The sequence below is a fragment of the Mesoplodon bidens genome (genome assembly GCF_964165515.1).
Source record: "Mesoplodon bidens genome assembly, chromosome: 1".
Lineage (NCBI taxonomy): Eukaryota > Metazoa > Chordata > Mammalia > Artiodactyla > Ziphiidae > Mesoplodon > Mesoplodon bidens.
Genome location: NC_138176.1, coordinates 84,409,734 through 84,435,012, shown reverse-complemented (window position 1 = coordinate 84,435,012; position 25,279 = coordinate 84,409,734). Strand labels below are relative to the sequence as shown.

At 37.5% G+C, this 25,279-nt stretch overlaps 1 protein-coding gene across 1 annotated transcript in view; it reads right to left on the bottom strand.

Annotated features, from left to right (window-relative positions):
• Nucleotides 1–15,907: 15,907 nt before the first annotated feature.
• Nucleotides 15,908–25,279, bottom strand: part of LOC308613262 (bifunctional heparan sulfate N-deacetylase/N-sulfotransferase 3) — a gene marked incomplete at its 3' end in the record, with an annotated part of 144,670 nt that continues 135,298 nt past the window's right edge. Inside the window, exons 12-13 of the mRNA XM_081226474.1 lie at nt 21,388–21,490; nt 15,908–16,027 (exon numbers count right to left, since the gene is read on the bottom strand). Of these exons, the coding sequence (XP_081082600.1) occupies nt 15,908–16,027; nt 21,388–21,490 (223 nt within the window). The remainder of the gene's footprint in view (nt 16,028–21,387; nt 21,491–25,279) is intronic.

Sequence of the window (25,279 nt, the reverse complement as noted above, 5' to 3'; positions counted from 1 at the left end):
CCACATCTTCTTTATCCATTCATCTGTCGATGGACACTTAGGTTGCTTCCAAGACCTGGCTATTGTAAATAGAGCTGCAGTGAACATTGTGGTACATGACTCTTTGAATTATGGTTTTCTCAGGGTATATGCCCAGTAGTGGGATTGCTGGGTCGTATGGTAGTTCTATTTTTAGTTTTTTAAGGAACCTCCGTACTGTTCTCCATAGTGGCTGTTACATTCCCACCAACAGTGCAAGAGGGTTCCCTTTTCTCCACACCCTCTCCAGCATTTATTGTTTGTAGATTTTTGGATGATGGCCATTCTGACCTGTGTGAGGTGATACCTCATTGTGGTTTTGATTTGCATTTCTTTAATGATTTGTGATGTTGAGCATCCTTTCATGTGTTTGTGGGCAATCTGTATACCTTCTTTGGAGAAATGTCTATTTAGGTCTTCCACCCATTTTGGGATTGGGTTGTTGGTTTTTTGATATTGAGCTGCATGAGCTTCTTGTATATTTTGGAGATTAATCCTTTGTCAGTTGCTTTGTTTGCAAATATTTTCTCCCATTCTGAGGGTTGTCTTTTCATCTTGTTTACGGTTTCCTTTGCTCTGCAAAAACTTTTAAGTTTCCTTCGGTCCCATTTGTTTATTTTTGTTTTTATTTCCATTTCTAGAGGAGGTGGGTCCAAAAGGATCTTGCTGTGATTTATGTCATAAAGTGTTCTGCCTATGTTTTCCTCTAAGAGTTTTATAGTGTCTGGCCATACATTTAGATCTTTAATTCATTTTGAGCTTATTTTTGTGTATGGTGTTAGTGAGTGTCTAATTTCATTCTTTTACATGTAGCTATCCCATTTTCCCCAGCACCATTTATTGAAGAGGTTGTCTTTTCTCCACTGTATATTCTTGCCTCCATTGTCAAAGATACAGTGACCATAGGTGCGTGGGTTAACCTCTGGGATTTCTATTCTGTTCCATTGATGTATATTTCTGTTTTTGTGCCAGTGCCATACTGTCTTGATAACTGTAGCTTTGTAGTATAGTCTGAAGTCAGGGAGCCTGATTCCTCTAGCTCCATTTTTATTTCTCAAGATTGCTTTGGCTATTTGGGGTCTTTTGTGTTTCCATACAAATTGTGAAATTTTTGTTCCAATTCTGTGAAAAATGCCATTGGTAGTTTGATAGGGATTGCACTGAATCTGTAGATTGCTTTGGGTAGTATAGTCATTTTCACAATGCTGATACTTCCAATCCAAGAACATGGTGTATCTTTCCATCTGTTTGTATTGTCTTTAATTTCTTTCATCAGTGTCTTATAATTTTCTGCATACAGGTCTTTTGTCTCCTTAGGTAGGTTTATTCCTAGATATTTTTTTCTTTTTGTTGCAGTGGTAAATGGGAGTGTTTCCTTAATTCCTCTTTCAGATTTTTCGTCGTTAGTATATAGGAATGCAAGAGATTTCTGTGCATTAATTTTGTATCCTGCTACTTTACCAATTCATTGATTAGCTCTAGTAGTTTTCTGGTAGCATCTTTAGGATTCTCTATGTATAGTATCATGTCATCTGCAAACAGTGACAGTTTTACTTCTTCTTTTCTAATTTGTATTCCTTTTATTTCTTTTCCTTCTCTGACTGCTGTGGCTAAAACTTCCAAAGCTGTGTAGAATAATAGTGGTGAGACTGGGCAACCTTGTCTTGTTCCTGATTTAGAGGAAATGGTTTCAGTTTTTCACCATTGAGAATGATGTTGGCTGTGGGTTTGTCATATATGGCCTTTATTATGTTGAGGTAGGTTCTTTCTTTGCCCACTTTCTAGAGAGTTTTTATCATAAATGGGTGTTGAATTTTGTTGAAAGCTTTTTCTGCATCTATTGAAATGATCATATGGTTTTTATCCTTCAGTTTGTTAATATGGTGTAGCACATTGATTGATTTGCATACATTGAAGAATCCCTGCATTCCTGGGATAAACCCCACTTGATCATGGTGTATGATCCTTTTAATGTGCTGTTGGATTCTGTTTGCTAGTATTTTGTTGAGGATTTTTGCATCTATTGGCTTCTAGTTTTCCTTATTGTGACATCTTAGTCTGGTTTTGGTATCAGGGTGATGGTGGCCTCATAGAATGAGTTTGTGAGTGTTCCTCCTCTGCTATATTTTGGAAGAGTTTGAGAAGAATTGGTGTTAGCTCTTTTCTAAATGTTTGATAGAATTCACCTGTGAAACCATCTGGTCCTGGGCTTTTGTTTGTTGGAAGATTTTTAATCACAGCTTCAATTTCAGTGCATGTGATTGGTCTGTTCATATTTTCTGTTTCTTCCTGGTTCAGTCTTGGAAGGTTGTGCTTTTCTAAGAATTTGTCCATTTCTTTCAGGTTGTCCATTTTATTGGTGTATAGTTGCTTGTAGTAATCTTGCATGATCTTTTGTATTTCTGCAGTGTCAGTTGTTACTTCTCCTTTTACATTTCTAATTCTGTTGATTTGAGTCTTCTCCCTTTTTTTCTTGATGAATCTGGCTAATGGTTTATCAATTTTGTTTATCTTCTCAAAGAACCAGCTTTTAGTTTTATTGATCTTTGCTATTATTTCCTTCACTTCTTTTTCATTTGTTTCTGATCTGATCTTTATGATTTCTTTCCTTCTGCTAACTTTGGGGGGTTTTTTGTACTTCTTTCTCTAATGCTTTAGGTGTAAGGTTAGGTTGTTGATTTGGATTTTCCTTGTTTCTTTTTTTTTTTTAAATAAAATTATTTATTTATTTATTTATTGTTGGCTGCATTGGGTCTTCGTTGCTGCATGCAGACCCTCTCCAGCCGCGGCGAGCGGGGACCACTCCTCGTTGTGGTGCGTGGGCCTCTCATTGCCATGGCCTCTCTTGTTGCAGAGCACGGGCTCTAGGCATGCATGCTTCAGTAGTTGTGACACGCAGGTTCAGTAGTTGTGGCTCGCGGGCTCCAGACCGCAGGCTCAGTAGCTGTAGCGCACGGGCCCAGCTGCTCCACGGCATGTGGGATCCTCCCGGACCAGGGCTTGAACCCGTGTCCTCTGCCCTGGCAGACAGATTCCCAACAACTGCGCCACCAGGGAAGCCCTTTCCTTGTTTCTTGAGGTAGGATTGTATTGTTATAAACTTCCCTCTTAGAACTGCTTTTGCTGCATCCCATAGGTTTTGGTTCATTGTGTTTTCATTGTCATTTGTTTCTAGGTATTTTTTCATTTCCTGTTTGGTTTCTCCAGTGATCTCTTGGTAATTTAGTAGTGTATTGTTTAGCTTCTAGGTGTTTGTATTTTTTACAGTTTTTTTCCCTGTAGTTGATATCTAGTCTCATAGCGCTGTGGTTGGAAAAGATACTTGATATGATTTCAGTTTTCTTTAATTTACTGAGGCTTGATCTGTGACCCAAGATATCATGTATCCTGGAGAATATTCCATGAGCACTTGAGAAGAAAGTGTATTCTGTTGTTTTTGGATGGAATGTCCTATAAATATCAATTAAGTCCATCTTGTCTAATGTGTCATTTAAAGCTTGTGTTTCCTTATTTATTTTCATTTTGGATGATCTGTCCATTGGGGAAAGTGGGGTGTCAAAGTCCCCCTATTATTGTGGTACTGTCAATTTCCCCTTTTATGGCTGTTAGTATTTGCTTTATGTAGTGAGGTGCTCCTATATTGGGTGCATAAATATTTACAATTGTTATATCTTCTTCTGGATTGATTCCTTGATCATTATGTAGTGTCCTCTTTGTTTCTTGTAATAGTCTTTATTATAAAGTCTATTTTGTCTGATACAAGAATTGCTACTCCAGCTTTCTTTTGATTTCCATTTGCATGGAATATCTTTTTCCATCCCCTCACTTTCAGTCTCTATGTGTCCCTAGGTCTGAAGTGGGTTTCTTGTAGACAGCATATATACGGGTCTTGTTTTTGTATCCACTCAGCAAATCTGTGTCTTTTGGTTGGATTATTTAATCCAGTTACATTTAAGGTAATTATCAATATGTATGTGCCTATTACCATTTTATTAATTGTTTTGTGTTTGTTTTTGTAGGGCTCTTCTTTCTGTTGTGTTTCCTGGCTAGAGAAGTTCCTTTAGCATTTGTTATAAAGCTGGTTTGGTGGTGCTGAATTCTCTTAGCTTTTGCTTGTCTGTAAAGTTTTAATTTCTCCATCTAATCTGAATGAGATCCTTGCTGGGTAGAGTAATCTTGGTTGTAGGTTTTTCCCTTTCATCACCTTAAATATGTCCTGCCACTCCCTTCTGGCTTGCAGAGTTTCTGCTGAAAGATCAGATGTTAACCTTATGGGGATTCCCTTGTATGTTATTTGTTGCTTTTCCCTTGCTTCTTTAGTATTTTTCTTTGTATTTAATTTTTGATAGTTTGATTAATAAGTGTCTTGGCCTGTTTCTTCTTGGATTTATCCTGTATGGGATTCTCTGCACTTCCTGGACTTGATTATTTCCTTTCCAATGTTAGGGAAATTTTCAACTATAATCTCTTCAAATATTTTCTCAGACCCTTTGTTTTCCTTTTCTTCTTCTGGGACCCCTATAATTCCAATGTTGGTACATTTAATGTTGTCCCAAAGGTCTCTGAGACTGTCCTTAATTCTTTTCATTCTTTTTTCTTTATTCGGCTCTGCAGCAGTTATTTCCACTGTTATGTCTTCCAGGTCACTTATCTGTTCTTCTGCCTCAGTTATTCTGCTATTGATTCCTTGTAGAGAATTTTTAATTATTGTGTTGTTTGTTTACTCTTTAGTTCTTCTAGGTTCTTGTTAAATGTTTCTTGTATCTTCTCCATTGTATTCTTGAGATTTTGGATCATCTTTACTGTCATTACTCTGAATTCTTTTTCAGGTAGACTGCCTATTTCCTCTTCATTTGTTTTGTCTGCTGGGTTTTTACCTTGCTCCTTTATCTGCTGTGTATTTCTCTATCTTCTCATTTTGCTTAACTTACTGTGTTTCGGGTCTCTTTTTCACAGACTGCAGGTTCATAGTTCCCGTTGTTTTTGGTTTCTGCCCCCAGTGGGTAAAGCGTGGTTGATTGGCTTGTGTAGGCTTCCTGGTGGAGGGGACTGGTGCCTGTGTTCTGGTGGGTGGGACTTGATCTTGTCTTTCTGCTGGGCAGGGCCACGTCCGGTGGTGTGTTTTGGGGTTTCTGTGAACTTATTATGATTTTAGGCAATCTCTCTGCTAATGGGTGGGGCTGTCTTCCTGTCTTGCTAGTTGTTTGGCATGGGGCATCCAGCACTGTAGCTTGCTGGCTGTTTGGTGGAGCTGGGTCTTAGTGTTGAGACAGAGATCTCTAGGAGAGCTCTTGGTGATTGATATTATGTGGGGTCAGGAGGTTTCTGGTGGTCCGATGTCCTGAACTCGGCTCTTCCTCCTTGGAGGCTCAGGCCTGACACCCGGCCAGAGCACCAAGACCCTGCCAGCCACACGGCTTCTGCTGGCTTCTGTCAGGTGTCCTAGCATCTTTTACTGCAACAGCTTTGGGGCAAGTAGTGTACAGCTAGTAATGTTGCATCCCATTCTCATCCCAGCTGTTGGGTAGGAAGAAATTGCCCTCTACCCTTCTAGGTTCTTCTGGCTGGTCTAAGAATTAAATTGAGAAGAAACAGATTAACAGGAGAAAATCAAACAAAAGTTTAACAACATGTCTACATGGGAGAGACTCAGAAAAACTAATTCCCCACTGCTGGCTCTTCTTAACTGGGGTGGTTTATCAATACACTTGACCCTGGCTGTTTGCTCTTTTTCCATGTATCTCCATTGTTGCTAATTGAACCTGGGTTCCAATGCTTATATAGTGGGTATAAATTCTATAATCCAGAACCTGTGCAGAAATGTAGCTTTTTTTAGTTTTCAGTGACTGTCTCAGTTTAAGATATGGTTCATCACTTTAGGAATTTTTAATTCTATTAAAAAAAAATCCAGTCAAGGGGGCTTCCCTGGTGGTGCAGTGGTTGAGGGTCTGCCTGCCAATGCAGGGGACACAGGTTCGTGTCCTGGTCTGGGAAGATCCCACATGCCACGGAGCGGCTGGGCCCATGAGCCATGGCTGCTGAGCCTGTGCGTCCGGAGCCTGTGCTCTGCAACAGGATAGGCCATGGCAGTGAGAGGCCTGCGTACTGCAAAAACAAAACAAAACAAAACAAAAAAAACCCCATTCAATTTCAGAATTCTTCTCTCCTTTCTTCCCAAGGTTGTCTTGGACATGAGGTAAGAGGGTGAGACCTTGGCCTCAGCCATCATCTGTCTTCTGCTGGCACTGGTTGAATCTCATCAAGTTCAGTCTTCGGTAAGTGGCCTATGGCTTCCATGTTCTGGGCTCTTCCCATGCCCTGCAGGTGTCCTCCTGGTCCTAGCTGCCCCATCCCTTTGGATCTAAATACGCCTATTCTTAGTGGTTTTTGCAGCTTCCACGGAGAACAGGAATTTTTGTATGTTCTCCTGTGCCCCTGTGGAACTTGTACAGTCTTAGATCATATGCCTGGAACACCTGGTCCTGTTGTTACTATTTTGCTCCCATACCATTGGTGGGCAGAGCACACAGAGGAGGTTGCTGCTTGGCCAACTTTTAGATGCAAAGTAGGACACAGCTTTCTCCACTCTTGGATCCTCAGTCTTAAGGAAGAACTCTCATCCTGTCATTTTTATGACTCACTTGGGCAGCAAGAAGGAGGAGCAGGGAGAGAAGAAACTCATACCCATGTTTACCTCTCTTCTCCCTTTCCAGTATTCCTTCATCTCCAGCCAGGCAACTTACAGTCTGGGAGTGGAGTGGAAAGGCGATAGGAGGTGTAGTCTGGTTTTCCACCTGTTTTCTTTCTTGTCTGTCATTTATGGTGTAAGTTTTGGCTTTTGGTACTTAAATTACTTTCAACTCCTATGCCAGTGGTTTTCACACTTTTTGGTCTCTGGATCCCTTCTATCTTTTAAAAAATTATGAGGACCCCCATGGCTTTTGCTTGTAAGTGTTATATCCATCAATATTTACTGTACTAGATTCATTTTGCTGTGCAGTAGAAGCTAATACAACCTTGTAGAGCAACTATACTCCAATAAAAATAAATTAATAAAAAATTTACTGTACTAGAAATTCAAATCGAGGAACTAAAAAATACTAATTAATTTAAAAGCAACAAGAGCAAATCCATAATAAGATCATAGTTTTAATTAAAAAAAAACAATTTTCCAAAACAAAAAAAAAATTAGTGGAAGAGTGGCATTGTGTTACATTTTTGCAAATCTCTTTAATGCTTGGCTTAATGGAAGACAGCTGGATTCTGATATCTATTTTTGCATTTAATCTATTTTCATATGTTGTTTTTGTTGACGTGCGTGAAGAAAATCGAAGCTCACCCAAATATGTATCTAGGAAAGGGAAGTATATATTTATAGCCTTTCAAGTAACTGTGTATATTTTTCTTTGATACTATGAGAAAACTTGACAAGTGGTATTTTTTAAAGGTCATTTGTAATGTGGAATCTGAAACCAAATCAATGAGCTTTTCATACTCTGCTACATTAAAAACTATTAGTTTATCTTGCCCTAAGAATGGGTCTTTTACCATTATAATGGTTGCACTATGTACAATGATTTTGTAACCTCATACATGGATCATTTGGAAAATACTGTTTTACTGAGTTGTGCAGATATTCCAAACATTTGTACATTTCAATATATAATATTAAAAATTATATTTGTTAATATCACCATTAGTCTCATCAAAGAAAGCATTTAGATAATAGCCTGTTGTTAAGCTCTAGTAGTAGACACAAGTTCTACACAATTCTTATTTTCACTTGAAAGCTCAAATCTTATTGGCAGTAAATGCTGTCAGTTGTTTTTCTTGAAGTGACAGGCTCACTTTGTTCTTTTTCAAACAAATGTCTGCCAATTACTCAAGTCTGAATAACCATAGTTCCCTCTCAGTCATTCTTTTAAGTCAAAATGATGTTCTGTGAATGACGTATCTAGTTTTTTTCAGATTAAATAAATTGAATAAAAAAATAAAGTAGCTAGTTCAATTTGCAACTCAATTGCTCAGGTGCTTTTCCTTGAGATAGCTATCTACTTCATTAAGAAGTGGAGGTGCTCTAGGCATGCTTCACATTTTGAAACAGAGAACATTAAAAAGACAGGTACTTAGATTCCATATGTATGTGTTAGCATACGGTATTTGTTTTTCTCTTTCTAACTTACTTCACTCTGTATGACAGACTCTAGGTCCATCCACCTCACTACAAATAATTCAATTTCGCTTCTTTTTATGGCTGAGTAATATTCCATTGTATATATGTGCCACATCTTCTTTATCCATTTATCTGTTGATGGACACTTAGGTTACTTCCATGTCCTGGCTATTGTAAATAGAGCTGCAATGAACATTTTGGTACATGACTCTTTTTTTTTTTTTTTTTGCGGTACACGGGCCTCTCACTGTTTTGGCCTCTCCCATTGCGGAGCACAGGCTCCGGAAGTGCAGGCTCAGCGGCCATGGTTCACGGGCCTCGCCGCTCTGCGGCATGTGGGATCTTCCCAGACCGGGGCATGAACCCGTGTCCCCTGCATCGGCAGGTGGACTCTCAACCACTGCGCCACCAGGGAAGCCCCATGACTCTTTCTGAATTATGGTTTTCTCAGGGTATATGCCCAGTAGTGGGATTGCTGGGTCGTATGGTAATTCTGTTTTTAGTTTTTTAAGGAACCTCCATAATCTTCTCCATAGTGGCTAACACATATATATGGAATCTTAAAAAAAAAAAAAAAAGGTTATGAAGAACCGAGGGGTAAGACGGGAATAAAGACACAGACCTACTAGAGAATGGACTTGAGGATATGGGGAGGGGGAAGGGTAAGCTGGGACGAAGTGAGAGTGGCATGGACATATATACACTACCAAACGTAAAATAGATAGCTAGTGGGAAGCAGCCACATAGCACAGGGAGATCAGCTCGGTGGTTTGTGACCACCTAGAGGGGTGGGATAGGGAGGGTGGGAGGGAGGGAGACGCAAGAGGGAAGAGATATGGGAACATATGTATATGTATAACTGATTCACTTTGTTATAAAGCAGAAACTAACACACCATTGTAAAGCAATTATACTCCAATAAAGATGTTAAAAAAAAAAAGACTGGTACTGAAGGAATGAAATTGAATAGTATTAATAATTGTTCCTGCTTTGTCAAGGTTATTCTTAAGTGAAGCTGACTTTGTAAATGATTGTGTGATGGTGGAGAATATAATGACTATGAGTACAGTTTGATGTTACTGCCTTGTTTTATGTTAAAGCACCAGCACTTTTACCCATTATTACTCTTGCAAAATCAGTGAAAATATCAACACAGTGACAAAGGAATATGATAAATTGGTATATTATAAAAATAGTTTTGACCTTGCAGACTCCCCGAAGAGGACTTGGGTCTGCCAGGGGTCCACATGCTCTACTTTTAGAGCCATTGCTCTACAGCACTAAGTAAGGCTCTGCATCACCACCGAGGTCTTACTTACTAGTTAATCTCCAGGGTAACATCCAACATCTGACACCAAAGTCAGCTGCTGCTTAGCTCTCTTGCCTCTGTGATCTTCCCACCAGATTGGATACTGTTGGGCCTAAATATTTAGACTTTTTTTTTTTTAAATGATAGTTGTTGCTGTTGTTGTCATAAAAGTAGTGCATGCACTTGGAAATAAAACTTCAAATATTTCTGCCTGGTCCTGCACCCTAGCCCCATTTGTCAAAGGTAATTAACTCCCTTTTACCATTTCTATCCAAGTTGCATTGATTAACTCCATAATTCCAGCTATCGTTTACCTTAAATTCTTGGTTTGTGAACTTTAAGCAGCGTCTGTTGGTTCCCACATGAAGGATGAGACGTTTGGCTCATTTAGACCCTTGTTCCTCATTTACACTCTTGCTCATCTTTCTAATTTTTTAGTGCATATTTTTATTTCTGTTTATAGTTCTTTTGGTTATGTTTGTAGCTTTAAATAATGTATTTAAACATAGATTTCTCCTGAACTTACCACAGGTCAAAAGCAGACCAGGGTGTTCTCCAAAGAGAAGTGAGGGAGAAGGGGTTGAACTACTCAGGCCACCTTTCTGCTTCCAGCTTTACCACCAAGATAATTCACAGGTCCTGCCCTGTGGCAGAATGTGTGAGAGACAGGGAGAGTCACATGTTATAATAACTGATGATAAAATAAAGCAAGGGGAAGAGCTGGGATGATCACATTTGACTTCTTCCATTGATGGATGAGGAAATTGAGGCCCCCAAAGGAAAAGTGACTTACCCAGTGTCATTTTGGTTAAGAACAGAGATTGGACCAATATCTACATTGGTCTAATCTATCCTGTTTACTATTCCAGTTGTATTTAGGACATCCTTGTAATTAGCTGGACATAGAAACAATATGGTTTTATCAAGTTGATCATAGGTGGGAATGAGGATTTGTCAGTATTACATTAAAAAAATAAATTTATTTATTTATGTATTTTTGGCTGTGTTGGGTCTTTGTTGCTGTGTGCGGGCTTTCTCTAGTTGTGGCGAGCCGGGGCTACTCTTCATTGCAGTGCGTGGGCTTCTCATTGCAGTGGCTTCTCTTGTTGCGGAGCACGGGCTCTAGGTGCACGGGCTGCAGTAGTTGTGGCTCACGGGCTCCAGAGTGCAGGCTCAGTAGTTGTGGCACACTAGGGCTTAGTTGCTGTGTGGCATGTGGGATCTTCCCAGACCAGGGATTGAACCCGTTTCCCCTGCATTGGCAGGTGGATTCTTAACCACTGTGCCACCAGGGAAGTCCCAGTATTACATTTTCATAGCTTTTTATTGTTTTTAAAATTAGAATCTTTAACTTCTTATAAGTTTGTCAATTTGTTCATCTGTATGTGAAGCAAACCCTATTTTTTGATGGCATATGTTTTGTGGGCTTTTAAAAGCTTTGTTTGCTTTGAAAGATGTAAATTAGGTTCTGAAAAGATACAGCACAGCCCTAAGAGTATATAGCATTTTGAGCTTGCATTTCTGTTTAAAGTGGTTGAAACTGAAAAAATTCAGATTCAGAATAGTATTTACCAAATAGAGAAAAGAAGACCAATCTTCTCTGGTCCAACTGTATAAATTATGCGTAATATTTAAGAGCAAGATCTGCTTTCCATTTCAGTTATTGATTTGAAATAGAGCATTTTGGCATCAGAAATGCAGACAGCAGGCATTTCCTGCACTTAATTTATTCCCTCATAACCAAGAAACAGCTTGATATAGATAGTTTTATGTAAGATTTGTCATAGATCCTGTGTGCTTTGGAAATGTTTCACATTTCATTCAGTTTCAGTTTTTTGTATGATAAAATGTGGGTAAATACATTCTTCCTAACAATATCTTGGAGACTTTATGCTGTGAGTATTTAATTTGTGAAATTTGCCTTGACTTCCGTGAAAGGGAATGCTAGGCAAGTAAAGTATCTGACCTGAATCTGGCAAGTGAATGTCTTTCTTAAACACATATTGACACTATTCATGATTCTTCTTTCTCTAAAAAGAGAGATGGCGAAAATCTAGCAGGTTCCAATTTCAGTGATTTATTAATCTTTGTGTATATAACTTTTGGGAATAGACTGAAAAATGATAGAAACTCAAAGATTAAGATAGTTACAGGATTAATGGAAGAAGGTGGAAAGGCAGAGTAAGAAATAAATTTCACATACTAATAAATAAGTGAATAAATGTTTGTGACTTTTGTTAAGAGCACTGGATATATCAAGAACCATATAGACAACAAATTGAGGACAAAAACAGCAAGAACTAGTAGTAGCAATGGATGGGGAAAAGTGGTCCTCAAATTCTCTTAGGTACCCTTGGCCACAGGTGAGAGGCTTCCTCAAAGTAGATTCTAGATTTTCTTGGGAATGGAATCAATGTCACACTGTGTCTTTAGCTTTTATACTCAAAGCTAAAATTCACGGCTTGACCTTATAATATTTAGTTTGCTTTTGGGTAAAGTAAGTGAAGAGAAGGTAAACATTTCCAGCCAACACAAATAATTTCTTAAGGATTATCCACCACAAGTAATCATTGCTGTTGCCATGACTGCCATCTCTTTGGGGATGGGTGTGTGTGTATGGGGTAGGGTGGGCAGGAAGAAGGCAGCAGCTATGTTGTAGGTGGTAACCAAGCAGAGTCAGCTTTGGCAGAACAGAACTCAGCCATAGAGTATGATTCCAAAAGAGAGAAATCCCTTCATTTTAAAGTATTTGAACTGTTCAGTGCCTCCCCGTTAGTGAGCCTTTAGCCTAAAACATATCTCCTGGAAATGCAGTGCTGATATCTCTGGAAAGTAAAATATTGTTAAGTCATTATAAGCCCCTAACATCAATGGGGTTGGTTTATTAGCCACTCACCAGTTGGTCCTGGAGTAGATAGAACATAGGATGGCATACTTAGAAAATTGGGAGTCAGATGTACTCTGGATTGGGGAACTGTGTGTCTGGGAGATAATCCTATGAGGAATCAACTGGTGTATGTTGACAGGGTGGGTTGCAATATGAGAAAACCTGATGTTTAAAAAAGAAAGGGACTGGGTTAGAGAAAAAGAAAGTTTTGTGGAAAATGTAGATAAATGTCTAACTCTCCCGACCCCCTTTTTTGCAGATAGTTTGTTTTTGCTAGATTTTTAATAAAAGAGAGCCTAGCTAACGCCTTTTAAAGCTCTAAAGAAAGGCGCCGATTTGTCGGGAGCAGAGCTGAGCACTGGGAGTAAGAAATGCTATAATTATTCAAGTTCTCAAGTCTGTTAAGTAACAGCTGTGTGCTTCTCTTATTCTCTGGTTTCATGAGTGACGCTAGGAACTTTTATATCTATTAGAACTAAAAAAAAAAAAGACTAACATTGATTAGAAGATCTGTTAAAGGTTATATTGTTAAAAATAAACTTATTTCCTCCTGGGAAGTTTTCCATGTGTCTCTCCATTTAGAACTGTATTAGTGGTACCTATGTTCTGTGACCACCTCCCGCTCTGTCACAGGCAAACACAAACAATCAAAGAAATGCCTACTTATTACCTAAAATTACCAGGCCCAAACTCTTCATTTTCTTATCACAGTTTATTGTTGAACATATGAGGTACCATGCTACTATCAGAATTATATCCAGGTTTTTTATTTTAAAAAACTCAGAGAAAAAAACGTTTCCATTAATTTTCATTCAATGTGAATGACAAGAATATTATAGCTATAAACATTGAAATAACCATTTCATTTCTTCCTGAGGAAGTTTCATATTTTAAGCAATGAAAAAGGAATTCTATACAAAGCTAGTTTAAAATCACATTATCTCTCAATCTTTTCCCATATGTATTTATGTTCCTTCCAGAAGAGCGTAACAACCAGCTGGAGTGTACAATGCAGAAATTATGTGTCCTCTAGAATTTGAGTTGCCTCCCAGATATACTGAGTGGTCAAAATTCCTTGCAAAGGTTTGCTGCTCTAGGTAGCATAATATCTGTACTATGAATGAGTAAATTTTGATATGATCTCTTCTTTTTTCTCCTTTCGTTACACAAGCATCCAGTGTGTTTTTAACATTTATTAAAGGGTGAGCTGTTTAGTTGATTCAGTGTACCCAGGCAAAATTATGCCAATAGCAGCTTTGTTTAGAAGTCTAAATGCACACCTCATCCTTGAAACATAAATGCGTTCTTTTTCTTTTTTTTTTAAATCAGTAGAACTGTTGCTGTTGAAATGAAAACATAATACCATATGTAATTACTGGGACGTATTCTCACTATGTATGACCCTCTTAAGCTAGTTTTCTGAAATTAGTGGAGATTAAAGGCTGTATTTATTTTCCTGGGATGCTGGGCATGTGCTGCTTCAAAAATGGTAGCAGTAAGCATGAAGACTGACTTTACCATGTTTGTCCAAATGACTTTGATTTTGCTTTTACTGTCAGGAATCTTAAAACCTGGTTCTTTGTCTAATTCTTTCTGCTAATAGCTTGTTTGTTTTAAAATTAATATATCATTTGGGTATATAAAACAAAATTAAATTAATAGTTATAATGCAATTAAAAAATTTATAGTTAGTGGAAGTGTCTCAAAATTTGTTTTCTAATTAATGCATAATTGATAGAGTTTAGTTTCACACATTATAATGGCAATGAAAATATTTGGGCATATCTTTTTTTCCCTAATCATACTTTTTTTTTTTTTTTTTTGGTACGCGGGCCTCTCACTGTTGTGGCCTCTCCCCTTGCGGAGCACAGGCTCCGGATGCGCAGGCTCAGCGGCCATGGCTCACGGGCCCAGCCACTCCGCGGCATATGGGATCCTCCCGGACCGGGGCACGAACCCGTATCCCCTGCATCGGCAGGCGGACTCTCAACCACTGCGCCACCAGGGAGGCCCCCTAATCATACTTTTGATAACATTTCATAAAGGCTTATGTAATCATAGCAGGGAATTTATTTACTACTTAAATTTTTTATGTGCAGAGTACATTTAAAAACTAAGTAAATATAAGCACAGGAAAATAAGTATGACATTCTTTTCTTTTTTTGAATACTTCATTAATCATATAATCATTAAAAATTTAAGCGTAAATATATTTTAAAACCATGCCTGGCTCATCTTTGTACTTCTTCCATTTAATTTAGTAGATAACTCAAAAATTTAACTGTGTTCTATTGTCTTCCATGAGAGTGATGTATGAAATGTTCTTAAAAAATGGGACTGGGCTTTGCTTATCTTTTTCTGCCTTGTATCATTGCAAAAATCATATGTTAGTTTGTTTTCTGTAATAAATCTCTACATTACACAATTTCATTTTGAATTATCTGAAACGATGTAGTTTTTCTATAATTTAAATGTAAATAACCTAACATATCATCTAAAGAAATGTCCTTAGTTTTCATTTAATAGGTTTTGTTCTTGGGAACGTTAAAAAAAAATATTTACATTGAAAAGTCAGTCTGTTTCTGGAGATGACATATACGTCAGATTCTATGCAAGCGTTTCTGTAGAACCAGTGAGGACTACCGGAGTTGATCTGCAGCTCACAGAAAAGGGACATAGGTTGTCAATCAGATATCTTACGACCCCTACAGTTTCTCCCTTTTAGAGGATTTAGTCAGTACACTTTCCATTACTTCTTACTGTTTTGGTATACTTAGTGTGTTTCTATTTCCAATCCAATGGCTTTACAATGCATCTTTCAGAATAACAATTATGATAGAGAAGTTAGTAACTTTTACATAAATGTACTAGACTATGTGGATGAAAACCCACATTTTTTTCTGCTATAGCACTTTTTTTTTTTTGGATGCAGATAAAGCTCATATATAACTTTCCCGCTCTTTGATCTAGCACAAGCTGTAATTTATAATTCTAAATACTTCAGTGGATTTACATTTTGGCAAGCATTTTTCATTTTTCATGGATGTTAGGCCTTTAGCGTCTTATGCTACATTGTGATGTTTGCTTCTTGTTTTGTAGGACACTTTATAGAATCGAAGAATAAGAAAACATTGTACAGGCAAACAGCAGCCTAAAAATCTACAGAGACCCAATCTTGGTTGATATATAAAAGTGTAAATATTACTACAAAATGGGACAGTTCTGCATTTGTGTTTGATATCTATATTGGTTGCTATTGATTTCCACATGAGTGCACAGTAGTCTCCAATGACCCCACAGACTCCAATGTTAAAGGCCATAGGCCTCAAGGCTTGTAACAGATACTTCTTTTGTTTGTTTGTTTTGTTTCTACTCATCCACATGCCAGCACATGGAAGGACCTTTGTTCTTTTTTTCTCATTTGAAGAGGTATGTTTATAAACCACCTTTTGGTAGCCCCTGGAAGCTCTGGGAGAGGTGAGCATTCCACGGAGATGCATTCTCGAGATGTCTCTCAGTGCTATCTCACTTTCTGCAGCTCCTGTCTCAGCCAGGACGGCAGGGGCTGCCCCAGTCTGTGCAGCAGCTTGGAGAGTTCCACGTTGTGGTCCCGATAGTAGCTGGATAAAAACACTCTGCTCTGAGATGGGAGGGGAGATGAAAGGACATTTAATTTTGTTTTTTAAAGTATACTTCAAATACTTTGACGATGTTTACATCTGTGTCAAGTAAACCATGCTGGTTTAAAACTGGTATTATGCATGTGGACTATTTGTTTAGCACAATATAAACACAGTGACTCTGTTCTTCAAAATACACACTCCAAACACATATGCTGTTTTCACTAGGGAAAGGGTTTTCATATTAAACATGGGATTTATTTGTGCAGAATTAAATGTTCAAATAACTAGATTGAATTGCTAGAAATATAGCTGTAATAACTGATTGGGTCTAATATTATGCTCTATTAAAACTATCCTGGCTTTGGAATAAGAGTTGGGTTGGTAAATCTATAAAATAAAATACTCCTTTGTCATCATTAATTTACATTTAGATTTTAAAGGTAATATTTTCTTAAGAGCTCTTTTAAGGCATACACAAAATATTCACTGCTAAAACAGTACTATGGTAAACCTTAAAAATATAATAGGTAAACTAGGTAAACCTATAACCTGGTATATTTGTACTATTTGACCCAAGGAAGGAAAGGAATGCCTTGTAAACTATCCTGACTTATAGGGAAGTAGATTTCCCTTCAATAAAGAAAAATAGTTTAATAATTGAAATTGTCAGAAATGGAAAGCGCTGTATTGTAAGATGGTGTTTAGTGGGGTTTATATGTAGTTTAAATGACCATTGTTGGGAATGTTGTGAAGGACGGATTTCTAAATCTGTATTTGTACCTCCCTGCTTTACACTATTCTGAGGTTTTAATTTAATTTAATTTTTTATTTTTATTATTATTTTTGGACCACACCGTGTGGCATGTGGGATCTTAGTTTTCCCACCATGGGGTCTTAACCACTGGACCACCAGGGAAGTCCCTATTCTGAGGTTTTTAGTTGAGTTGAATCTTTAAAAAGTTTTTATTTAATTCCTTGTGCTAGTCTTTTAAAATGTCATATCTGGTACCCCATTTTAAAGGCCATAAAAAAACATCTTGTTTTATACTGATAATTGCTATGTAACATAGTGGGTTTTTTTTTTTTTTTTCCGGTACGAGGGCCTCTCACTGTTGCGGCCTCTCCCGTTGCGGAGCACAGGCTCTGGACGCGCAGGCTCAGTGGCCATAGCTCACGGGCGCAGCCGCTCTGCGGCATGTGGAACCTTCCTGGACCGGGGCATGAACCCGTGTCCCCTGCATCGGCCGGCGGACTCTCAACCACTGCGCCACCAGGGAAGCCCAGAAACATAGTGGTTTTTGTAGTCATTATGATCACTGGAACCAGACTGACATTTGTGCTATATTCTAACCATCACTGAGATCAAGGGAGGACCCAAACCTTTGTCTCACTTCTGTTTTTGGTCTTCCATGGTCATTAGCTCTAAAACCACTGACAGGCCCAGCTGGTACACCCAGGCCAGAGAGAGGTGGAGACAAATCATATTCCCAGATACTCCATCTGGGGGCCTGATCATTTTGTGCCTCCTTTGCTGCCAGGCAGACCTGGAATCCAGGGCTGAGCCCTAGGCCTTTGTGCAGAGGCTAAGTTTCCAAACTTCCCCACTGTGTTTTCTCTTAAGGTCTTACTTTGCATTGTTCCTCTTTATGAGAGAAGCCCTGGAACAACAGCAGCCCCGGGGCTGCCCAGCGCCTGCCCTCTTGCTCCCTAGTATTTTCCATATGGCAAAGGATTCTCCAACATCTTAACTAATTTTAGAATTGAACCTCCTGGGATCAATACCTACCACACACTCCTTTGCAGTTTGGATCGTACCTCCTGATACTGAGGATTATCTCAACTATACCTCAACTTTTTGGTCTTTTTGGCATTATTTTCAAACCTGGCTGCCTGTATCAGTGCTACCTCTGTAGCCAAACCCTTGTCCTGTGCCCTATTATTTGTGTATGTTGGTTCCTGTAATCATGTCCCTATAATCAAGTACCCTTTCTTCTTGTTGCTCTGCTCTCTCATATGGCAAGATAACTGATATGAGATTTGTAAAGTACAACATGTCCTATTTGAGAGTCTAATATATTCAGGCCAAAAGTTACTAGGACAGAACTCAGTGATATGCAGGATTTATTGTACATACATTGTTATCTGACCATCATTCAGAAAGGGACTATTTTATTTTATTTATTTTTTTGCGGTACGCGGGCCTCTCACCGTTGTGGCCTCTCCCGTTGCGGAGCACAGGCTCCGGACGCGCAGGCTCAGCGGCCATGGCTCACGGGCCCAGCCGCTCCGCGGCATGTGGGATCTTCCCGGACCGGGGCACGAACCCGCGTCCCCTGCATGGGCAGGCGGACTCTCAACCACTGCGCCACCAGGGAAGCCCCAGAAAGGGACTATTTTAGATGATAAATCACAGATAGGATATATGCTAAGTATGCCAACATAGTCTACTTCATGCAAACTCATGAAATTAATGTAATAAGAGGGAATAATAATATATGGTAAAAGAAGGAATCGTATAATAAATTCAATATCAGGTGGTTTATTGGCCTATTATTAAAGAATCTATTAAATGCTTTTGATTTGGAGAGGTCATAGACTTACTGGTTCATTTAAAATGTCAGTTTTTATTCCCTTTCTACTATATATATATATATATATATATATATATATTTTTTTTTTTTTTTTTTTTTTTTTTGCGGTACGCGGGCCTCTCACTGTTGTGGCCTCTCCCGTTGCGGAGCACAGGCTCTGGACGTGCAGGCTCAGCGGCCATGGCTCACGGGCCCAGCCTCTCCGCGGCATGTGGGACCTTCCCGGACTGGGGCACGAACCCGTGTCCCCTGCACCGGCAGGCGGACTCTCAACCACTGTGCCACCAGGGAAGCCCCTCTACAATATATTTTGATAAACAAAATCAAAGTGGAAGTAGGCTAACAGCATTCTTAATTTCCAGGATCAAATGCATCCTATGATGTTTTGGTGATACTTGTGAGGAAGGGTTTTGGTGTTTTTCTGTAACAGAGGGAGAAGCAAGCAGTGTGGTGACAGTACTGCCTATTCTAATCTGTGTACACATTTGTGTTTCCATTACCTCCAGGAAGGACCCTTTACTCTTGCCTCCTCTCTGGGCACTATTTGCACAAAATCAGCTATTCTACTCCCTCAAATAAGTCCAGTGTGTATATGATATTGTGATATAATAAGAAATATATATTTGGTTTTTGACTCTGGTTCCTGGCACAGAGCTCCTAAATCCTTTGTAATTTCCTGAATGACAGGGGTGTAAAGAGTGTCTTTTCTTATTTACAATAAGTTCCTTTAAACCTTAACTGAGTTTCTGAGTTTCTGCTAATGACTTGACTCTTATGGGCCCCCAGATAGCTTCAGATGGGGGCTGGTTGCTATAGAGGAACCAAACATATCATTAGAGGGTTGGAACTTTCAGCCCCTCCCTCTGACCTCCAGGGAAGGGAAGAGGGACAGGGGATTGAGTTATTCACCAATAGACAATTATTTAATCAACCATGCTTGTGCAACGAAACCTCCATAAGTTAGGGTTGGTAAATGCATCCATGTGCTGGGAGGGTGGTACACCCCAGACTCCACAGGGACAGAGAAGCTCCTGTGCTCAGGACCCTTCTGGACCTTGTCCTAAGTACCTCTTTGTTTATAATAATAGGAAGTAAAGTGTTTCCCTGGGTTGTGTGAGTCATTATAGCAAATTATAAAACCTGATGAGGGGGTCATGGGAACCCCTGATTTGTAGCCAAGTTGGACAGAAGTGTGAGTAACCTGGGAACCCACTACTTGTTACTGGAGTCTGAAGGGGGCAGTTCTGTGGGGCTGAGCCCTTAATCTGTGGGGCTACACTAACCCTGAATAGTTAGTGTCAGAATTGGATTAAACTGCAGGATACCTAGCTGGTGTCTGCAGAAAACTGGAGAATTGCTTGGTATGGAAAACTCACACATTTGGTGTCAGAGGTGTTTGAGAAAAAATATCTTAGGGATGTATTACACAGTAATCTTGTTGGGAGATATGGAGATAATGATATCCTGAAAAGTTATGTTTTTCTTATCTTTCTCTACCACAAACTTAATATTATGTCTCAGTATGTGTTTGATAGGAGTGAAATAAAATACTAAGAAAGATGTTCTACAGTGTCTTGAATGTTTTAGTTTTAATAAATATATAGAGAGATAGCTTTGACATACATGAAAATGAGATACTTTATATTACTGTCTTGAAATACAATGGGAATTGCCCTTGAATATTTATTAATATGTAAGGATTGTTTTCATAGTGCTATGAAGGTATATTTTAATATCCCACCAAAGAAAATTGGAGTTCTGAGAATGCAATTTGTTTATCAAAAGAACAAGAACCTCCACAATGCCTTTTAGATAGAATTTAATTGTGAGCTTAGTGAGCTTAGCTTGTTAGAGGCTCTGTCTCTATCAGGTTGGAAAAAAGGTCCTTAAAGTCTTCAAGTATTAAACAGTATCCAGACAAGTTCATACCATGTTAGGATTCTCAGACCACTGCAGGATTCTTAGTTACCATAATATATTAAACATTGTGGGAAAACGATGCCAAATAATGTCTTAATTTTTGAGTTAAAAAAATTTTTTTACAAAATCAATCTACTTGCATTCTTATGTCCAAACTATATGTTAACTGGACTGATTATGAAATCAAAATAATATTAATAAATTTTAATATATGTGAAATAAGCTTTAAAGTAAATATATAGCATCTACAAAGTGGGAAAACTGTAGCTTTAAGTGATCACTATGTCACCATTTGGAACAGAATAAACACGAAACGCTACATACCTACTGCTAAGTTTGGGTGTCTCCATTCTCCACAGCCTAAATTATCTGCTAGTATGTTATACATTTGGGAAATATATTCATTCTTTCATCTTATTAATGTATTAACAGTTCAAAACTTAGTATACCAATAATTAATGTTATTATGCAGGCCACACTTACTACTAGAGAGTGACTTAGACAGTGAAAATAAAATCTTTTGGGCCTATTTTCAATTTCCAGTTGATATATTTCCTGCCTTGGTTTCAGTTAACATTTTTAGTGCTAAAATTTCTGTGAATGTATCACTCTTTTTGGAATGAGATGTTGCCTTCTTCGTTCTGATTCAAAATGGCAAATTCTATTGTTTTCTTTTATTCTTGCATGACAGGTAAGATAATTACTGGAAAAAGCAAAACAAGCAACCTGAATGCATTCTAATCCAAATGTCACTTTTAATTTTTATAAAGGGTGAATTTTTATTTTAATCACTTTTCTAAGAAAATAGATATATTTTTATGTATCATTTTGCTTATTTAGTTTGTATTTTTAAGCTCTATACTTACCTCAGGATCCATTGGAGGGTATTTTCTTCCTTTGCTCTTTCCAAGGCATTTTGTTTTACCTTCTTCCAGTAATTGACACCAGAAACCTTTATGAGAATCAAACCTAAAAAAATAAAAAATACAAAGAACAAAAAAGTATTTTTCAAGCAAGTATTTTAATTATTTGGATATTAATCTATAACCAAGGAAACTGGCATATTTTTTGACTGCATCACTTTACATAAAGTCTTTTGGCATACTTCTGAATTCTCAGTCCATCTGTCATATTTGTGAGTTTGCCAGATTTCTAATAGAAAAATGGTCAGCAGAAGGTCTCCTATTAATAGAAATTAATAAGCCTACCTCCTTCATCTGGAAGGAAAAAGTTTTATAAATTTCAAGCCCATTCTTTCCCTTTGCAGGTTTTAAAAATGACAAGTCAGTCTTCATATCTACGGATTTACACAGTACTTGTACCATTCAGTTACAGGTTAATAGAAGAAGAGGTTTTGGTGTGTCATGGAGTGATGAATTTCAGGAGTCTCTAGCGCTAATCCATTAAATTTTTTTCCAGAGACACTTCCTTATTTTGGTATGAGCTCTGTATTAAAGTAATAACACCTATAAAAAAGATTTTCATGACATAATTGTAATAAACATAATAGCACATTAAACTTATATTTTAGTTTACCAAAATATTTCATATAACCCTTTCTCATTTGAGCTTTTCTTATAACCCCTTAATGATATGGAGTATAGCATTTGTCCCATTTAATGGCACTTAGCACAGCGTCTGGCTCTTTGTGAACACTCACCAACTGTTAGTTGAATAAAAAAATGAGAAAGAAGGAAGTGCTTGTCAAGGTTTATTTATCTTGGACTATATACTTTTTCAGTATGCAGGTGACAACTCAAGTCTAAGCCTCCTGACCCTAGGTAGAGGGCGTTTTTTCTTCACTGGTCTCTGGGTATGTTCTGTATTATCATTCATTATGAATAAATAGTAATTTCCATGCTTGAATATAAAAGTGAAAGTAACAGCAATGATGATTCTTTCACATGGCTTTTGTTATTCAACAATTCTATTGCTATAATTTTTTCTTCATTAGAAAGAATTATCATTTAGGGCCACCTTTTCCTTTTGTCTTTAATTCATACTACTTCCCAGAATGCTGCTTCTAACTTTTTCTTAAAACTATAGTGTAAACAATGAACAACTGGAAATTGAAATTAAAACATTTAAATTAGCGTAAAAACATGAAATACCTAGGGATAAATTTAGCACAAAATGTATGCAAGATCTGTACAATGAAAACTACAGTTGTTAAGTGAAATTACAGAAGACATAAACAAAAAAGAGCTATACCATGTTCACAGATCAGAAGACTAAATATTTTAAAAATATCAGTCTCATCTCCAGATTTATCTAGATATTCAATGTGAGTCCAAAACTCCAATGGACTTTTTTTTGGTAGAAATTGAAAAAATGATTATAAAATGTATATGGAGATACAAGCTAATAATTTGTTTTAGACAAGCTAAAACAATTTGAAAGAGAAGATCAAAGTTGGAGATCTTATACTATTTAGTTTCAAGATTTACTATAATGCCACAGTAATCAAGGCTGCATAGTATTGGCACCAATGGGTCAATGAACAAAATAGAATCTAGAAACAGACCAACACATCTACTGTCAACTGATTTTCAAAAGTAGGTGCCACAGTAGTTCAATGGGAAAGGACAGTCTTTTAAATAAATTGAACTGGAAAAATTGGATATCTATATGGAAAATATGAACACTGACCTCACACTGTATATGAAAATTAACTTGAAATGAAATCTCATTTCATGAATGAGCTAAGAGCTAAACTGTAAGAATTCTGGAAGTAAACATAGGAAAAAACATATGGAAAATTTTTGGGTTAGGCAAAGACTTCTTAGGATGAATGATAAAAGAATAATGATAATTTTGAATACATCAAAATTTAAACTCGCTTTTCTAAAACACTTAAGAAAATGAAAAGAGAAACCACATGTTGGGCAAAAATATTTGTAAAATGTTAATCTAATAAAGGACTTATATTCAGAATATACAACTGAACTCAATAAAAAAAGATGACATTACCAATAAAAATTGAGTAAAAGATTGGAATAGACACTTTATCAAAAACATAGATGAATGACCAATAAACAAATGCAAATTTGCTCAGTATCATTAGTCATTAAGAAAATGCAAATTAAAATCATAAATGAAATACCACTAGATACTAGAATGACTTAACTTAAAAAGACCAATACCAAGTGTTGGCAAAGATGTGGAACAGCTAGAACTGTTACACCTTTTGGTAGAAATTTAAGATATTACAGACACTTTGGAAAGTTTCTTATAAAGTTAAATACGTAAGTACTATATGACCCACTAATTCCATTTCTAGGTCTTTATCCAAAAGAAATGAAAATATATGTCCACACAAAGATCTGTACACAAATGTTCGTGGTAGCTTCATTCATAGTAGCCCCCAAGTGGAAGCAACCCTATGTCCATCAACTGGTGAAAGGATAAACAAATTGTGGTATATCCATAAAATGGAGTACTACTAAACAATAAAAAAACCCCAATTACTGATAGATGTAACAACAAGGAGGAATGTCAAAAGCATTATGCTAAGTGAAAGAAAGTAGAAGAGTGGTTGCTAGGGCTCAGGGGTGAGGGGAAAGGACTGACTGCAACAGAGCATGTGGAAACTTTGGATTAATGGAAATGTTCTATATCTTGATTGTGATGGTGTATACAACAGTACACGTTTGTCAAAATTCATCAAACTGTACAATTAAAATGGGTGGATTTTATTATATGTAAATTACACATCAGTAAAGCTGATTTAAAATTATATTGTGATTGAATGTGTGATTGGAGAGTAGTCTTTCTGTAGCTAATGTTGTAGACTTTATAACTATAGCCCTATGAAAAGAAGGCAAACCTATATCTCTGTCTCTGCCCTGCTTTGGATATTAGAGACACTAAAGGATTACTCGCATCCTACTTGTGCAAAGCCCATTTCTGATCATTATTAAAGCAATTGTGTGGGATCAAGACACAATATGATATATCTCCATGTTGTTTATATTCTTGTTTGCATCTGTAAGGCAACTGAATAAATGTTTCATAGAGGTTTAAGAAAGGAGAGCATTAATAAATCAACTAATGTCAATAAAATAAATAAATTTAAAAAATAGAGACGATGATTGAAATAATCTATACACGAAAGCTGGGAAGCTCTAACACATCAACATTTCTGGAAGTCTGCTATTGATAAAACATTTTTCATTAACATTTTGATATTGGTAATTTCCATAACTGAATTATGACTCATTTTAAGTATTTAAATGATCAAAATCCAGAATCCAGACTAGCTATTATTATGGTTTTTTTTGCTAATATACCTAACTATAGATACATGTCTGCAACATACACATGCCTTATGTTAAAATGAGCAGCTTTCTGACAGAATGTTTCTTTAAGAAACACTAACTTCACACATATTAAAATTAAAAATCAAAAGAAAAATAGGTTTTTCTTTCACCTCTGCTAATTGATTACATCTCATGCAGTGGGCTGTCATGCTGGGCTTTATTGATAAAAATGTGTATCTGTGGAGCTGACACCTAGCCCAGACATCTGTAAGTTCTGTAAGCATAAGTTCACAAGCAGTGGTGTAACTGTATCATAGTGGAAACAAAAAGGAGAGGAAGGTAGAAGAGAGATCATATTATTTTTCAGGTTGCCTGAGAAGGTGAGGGATTGATGTTGATGAAGGACCTTGTGAGCAATTCAGAGCCCAAGTGGAGAAGCTTGACATGAGATGGAGAAAGATCTTCTCCCACATCTTTTCAGAATATCAGCAGTGTCCCT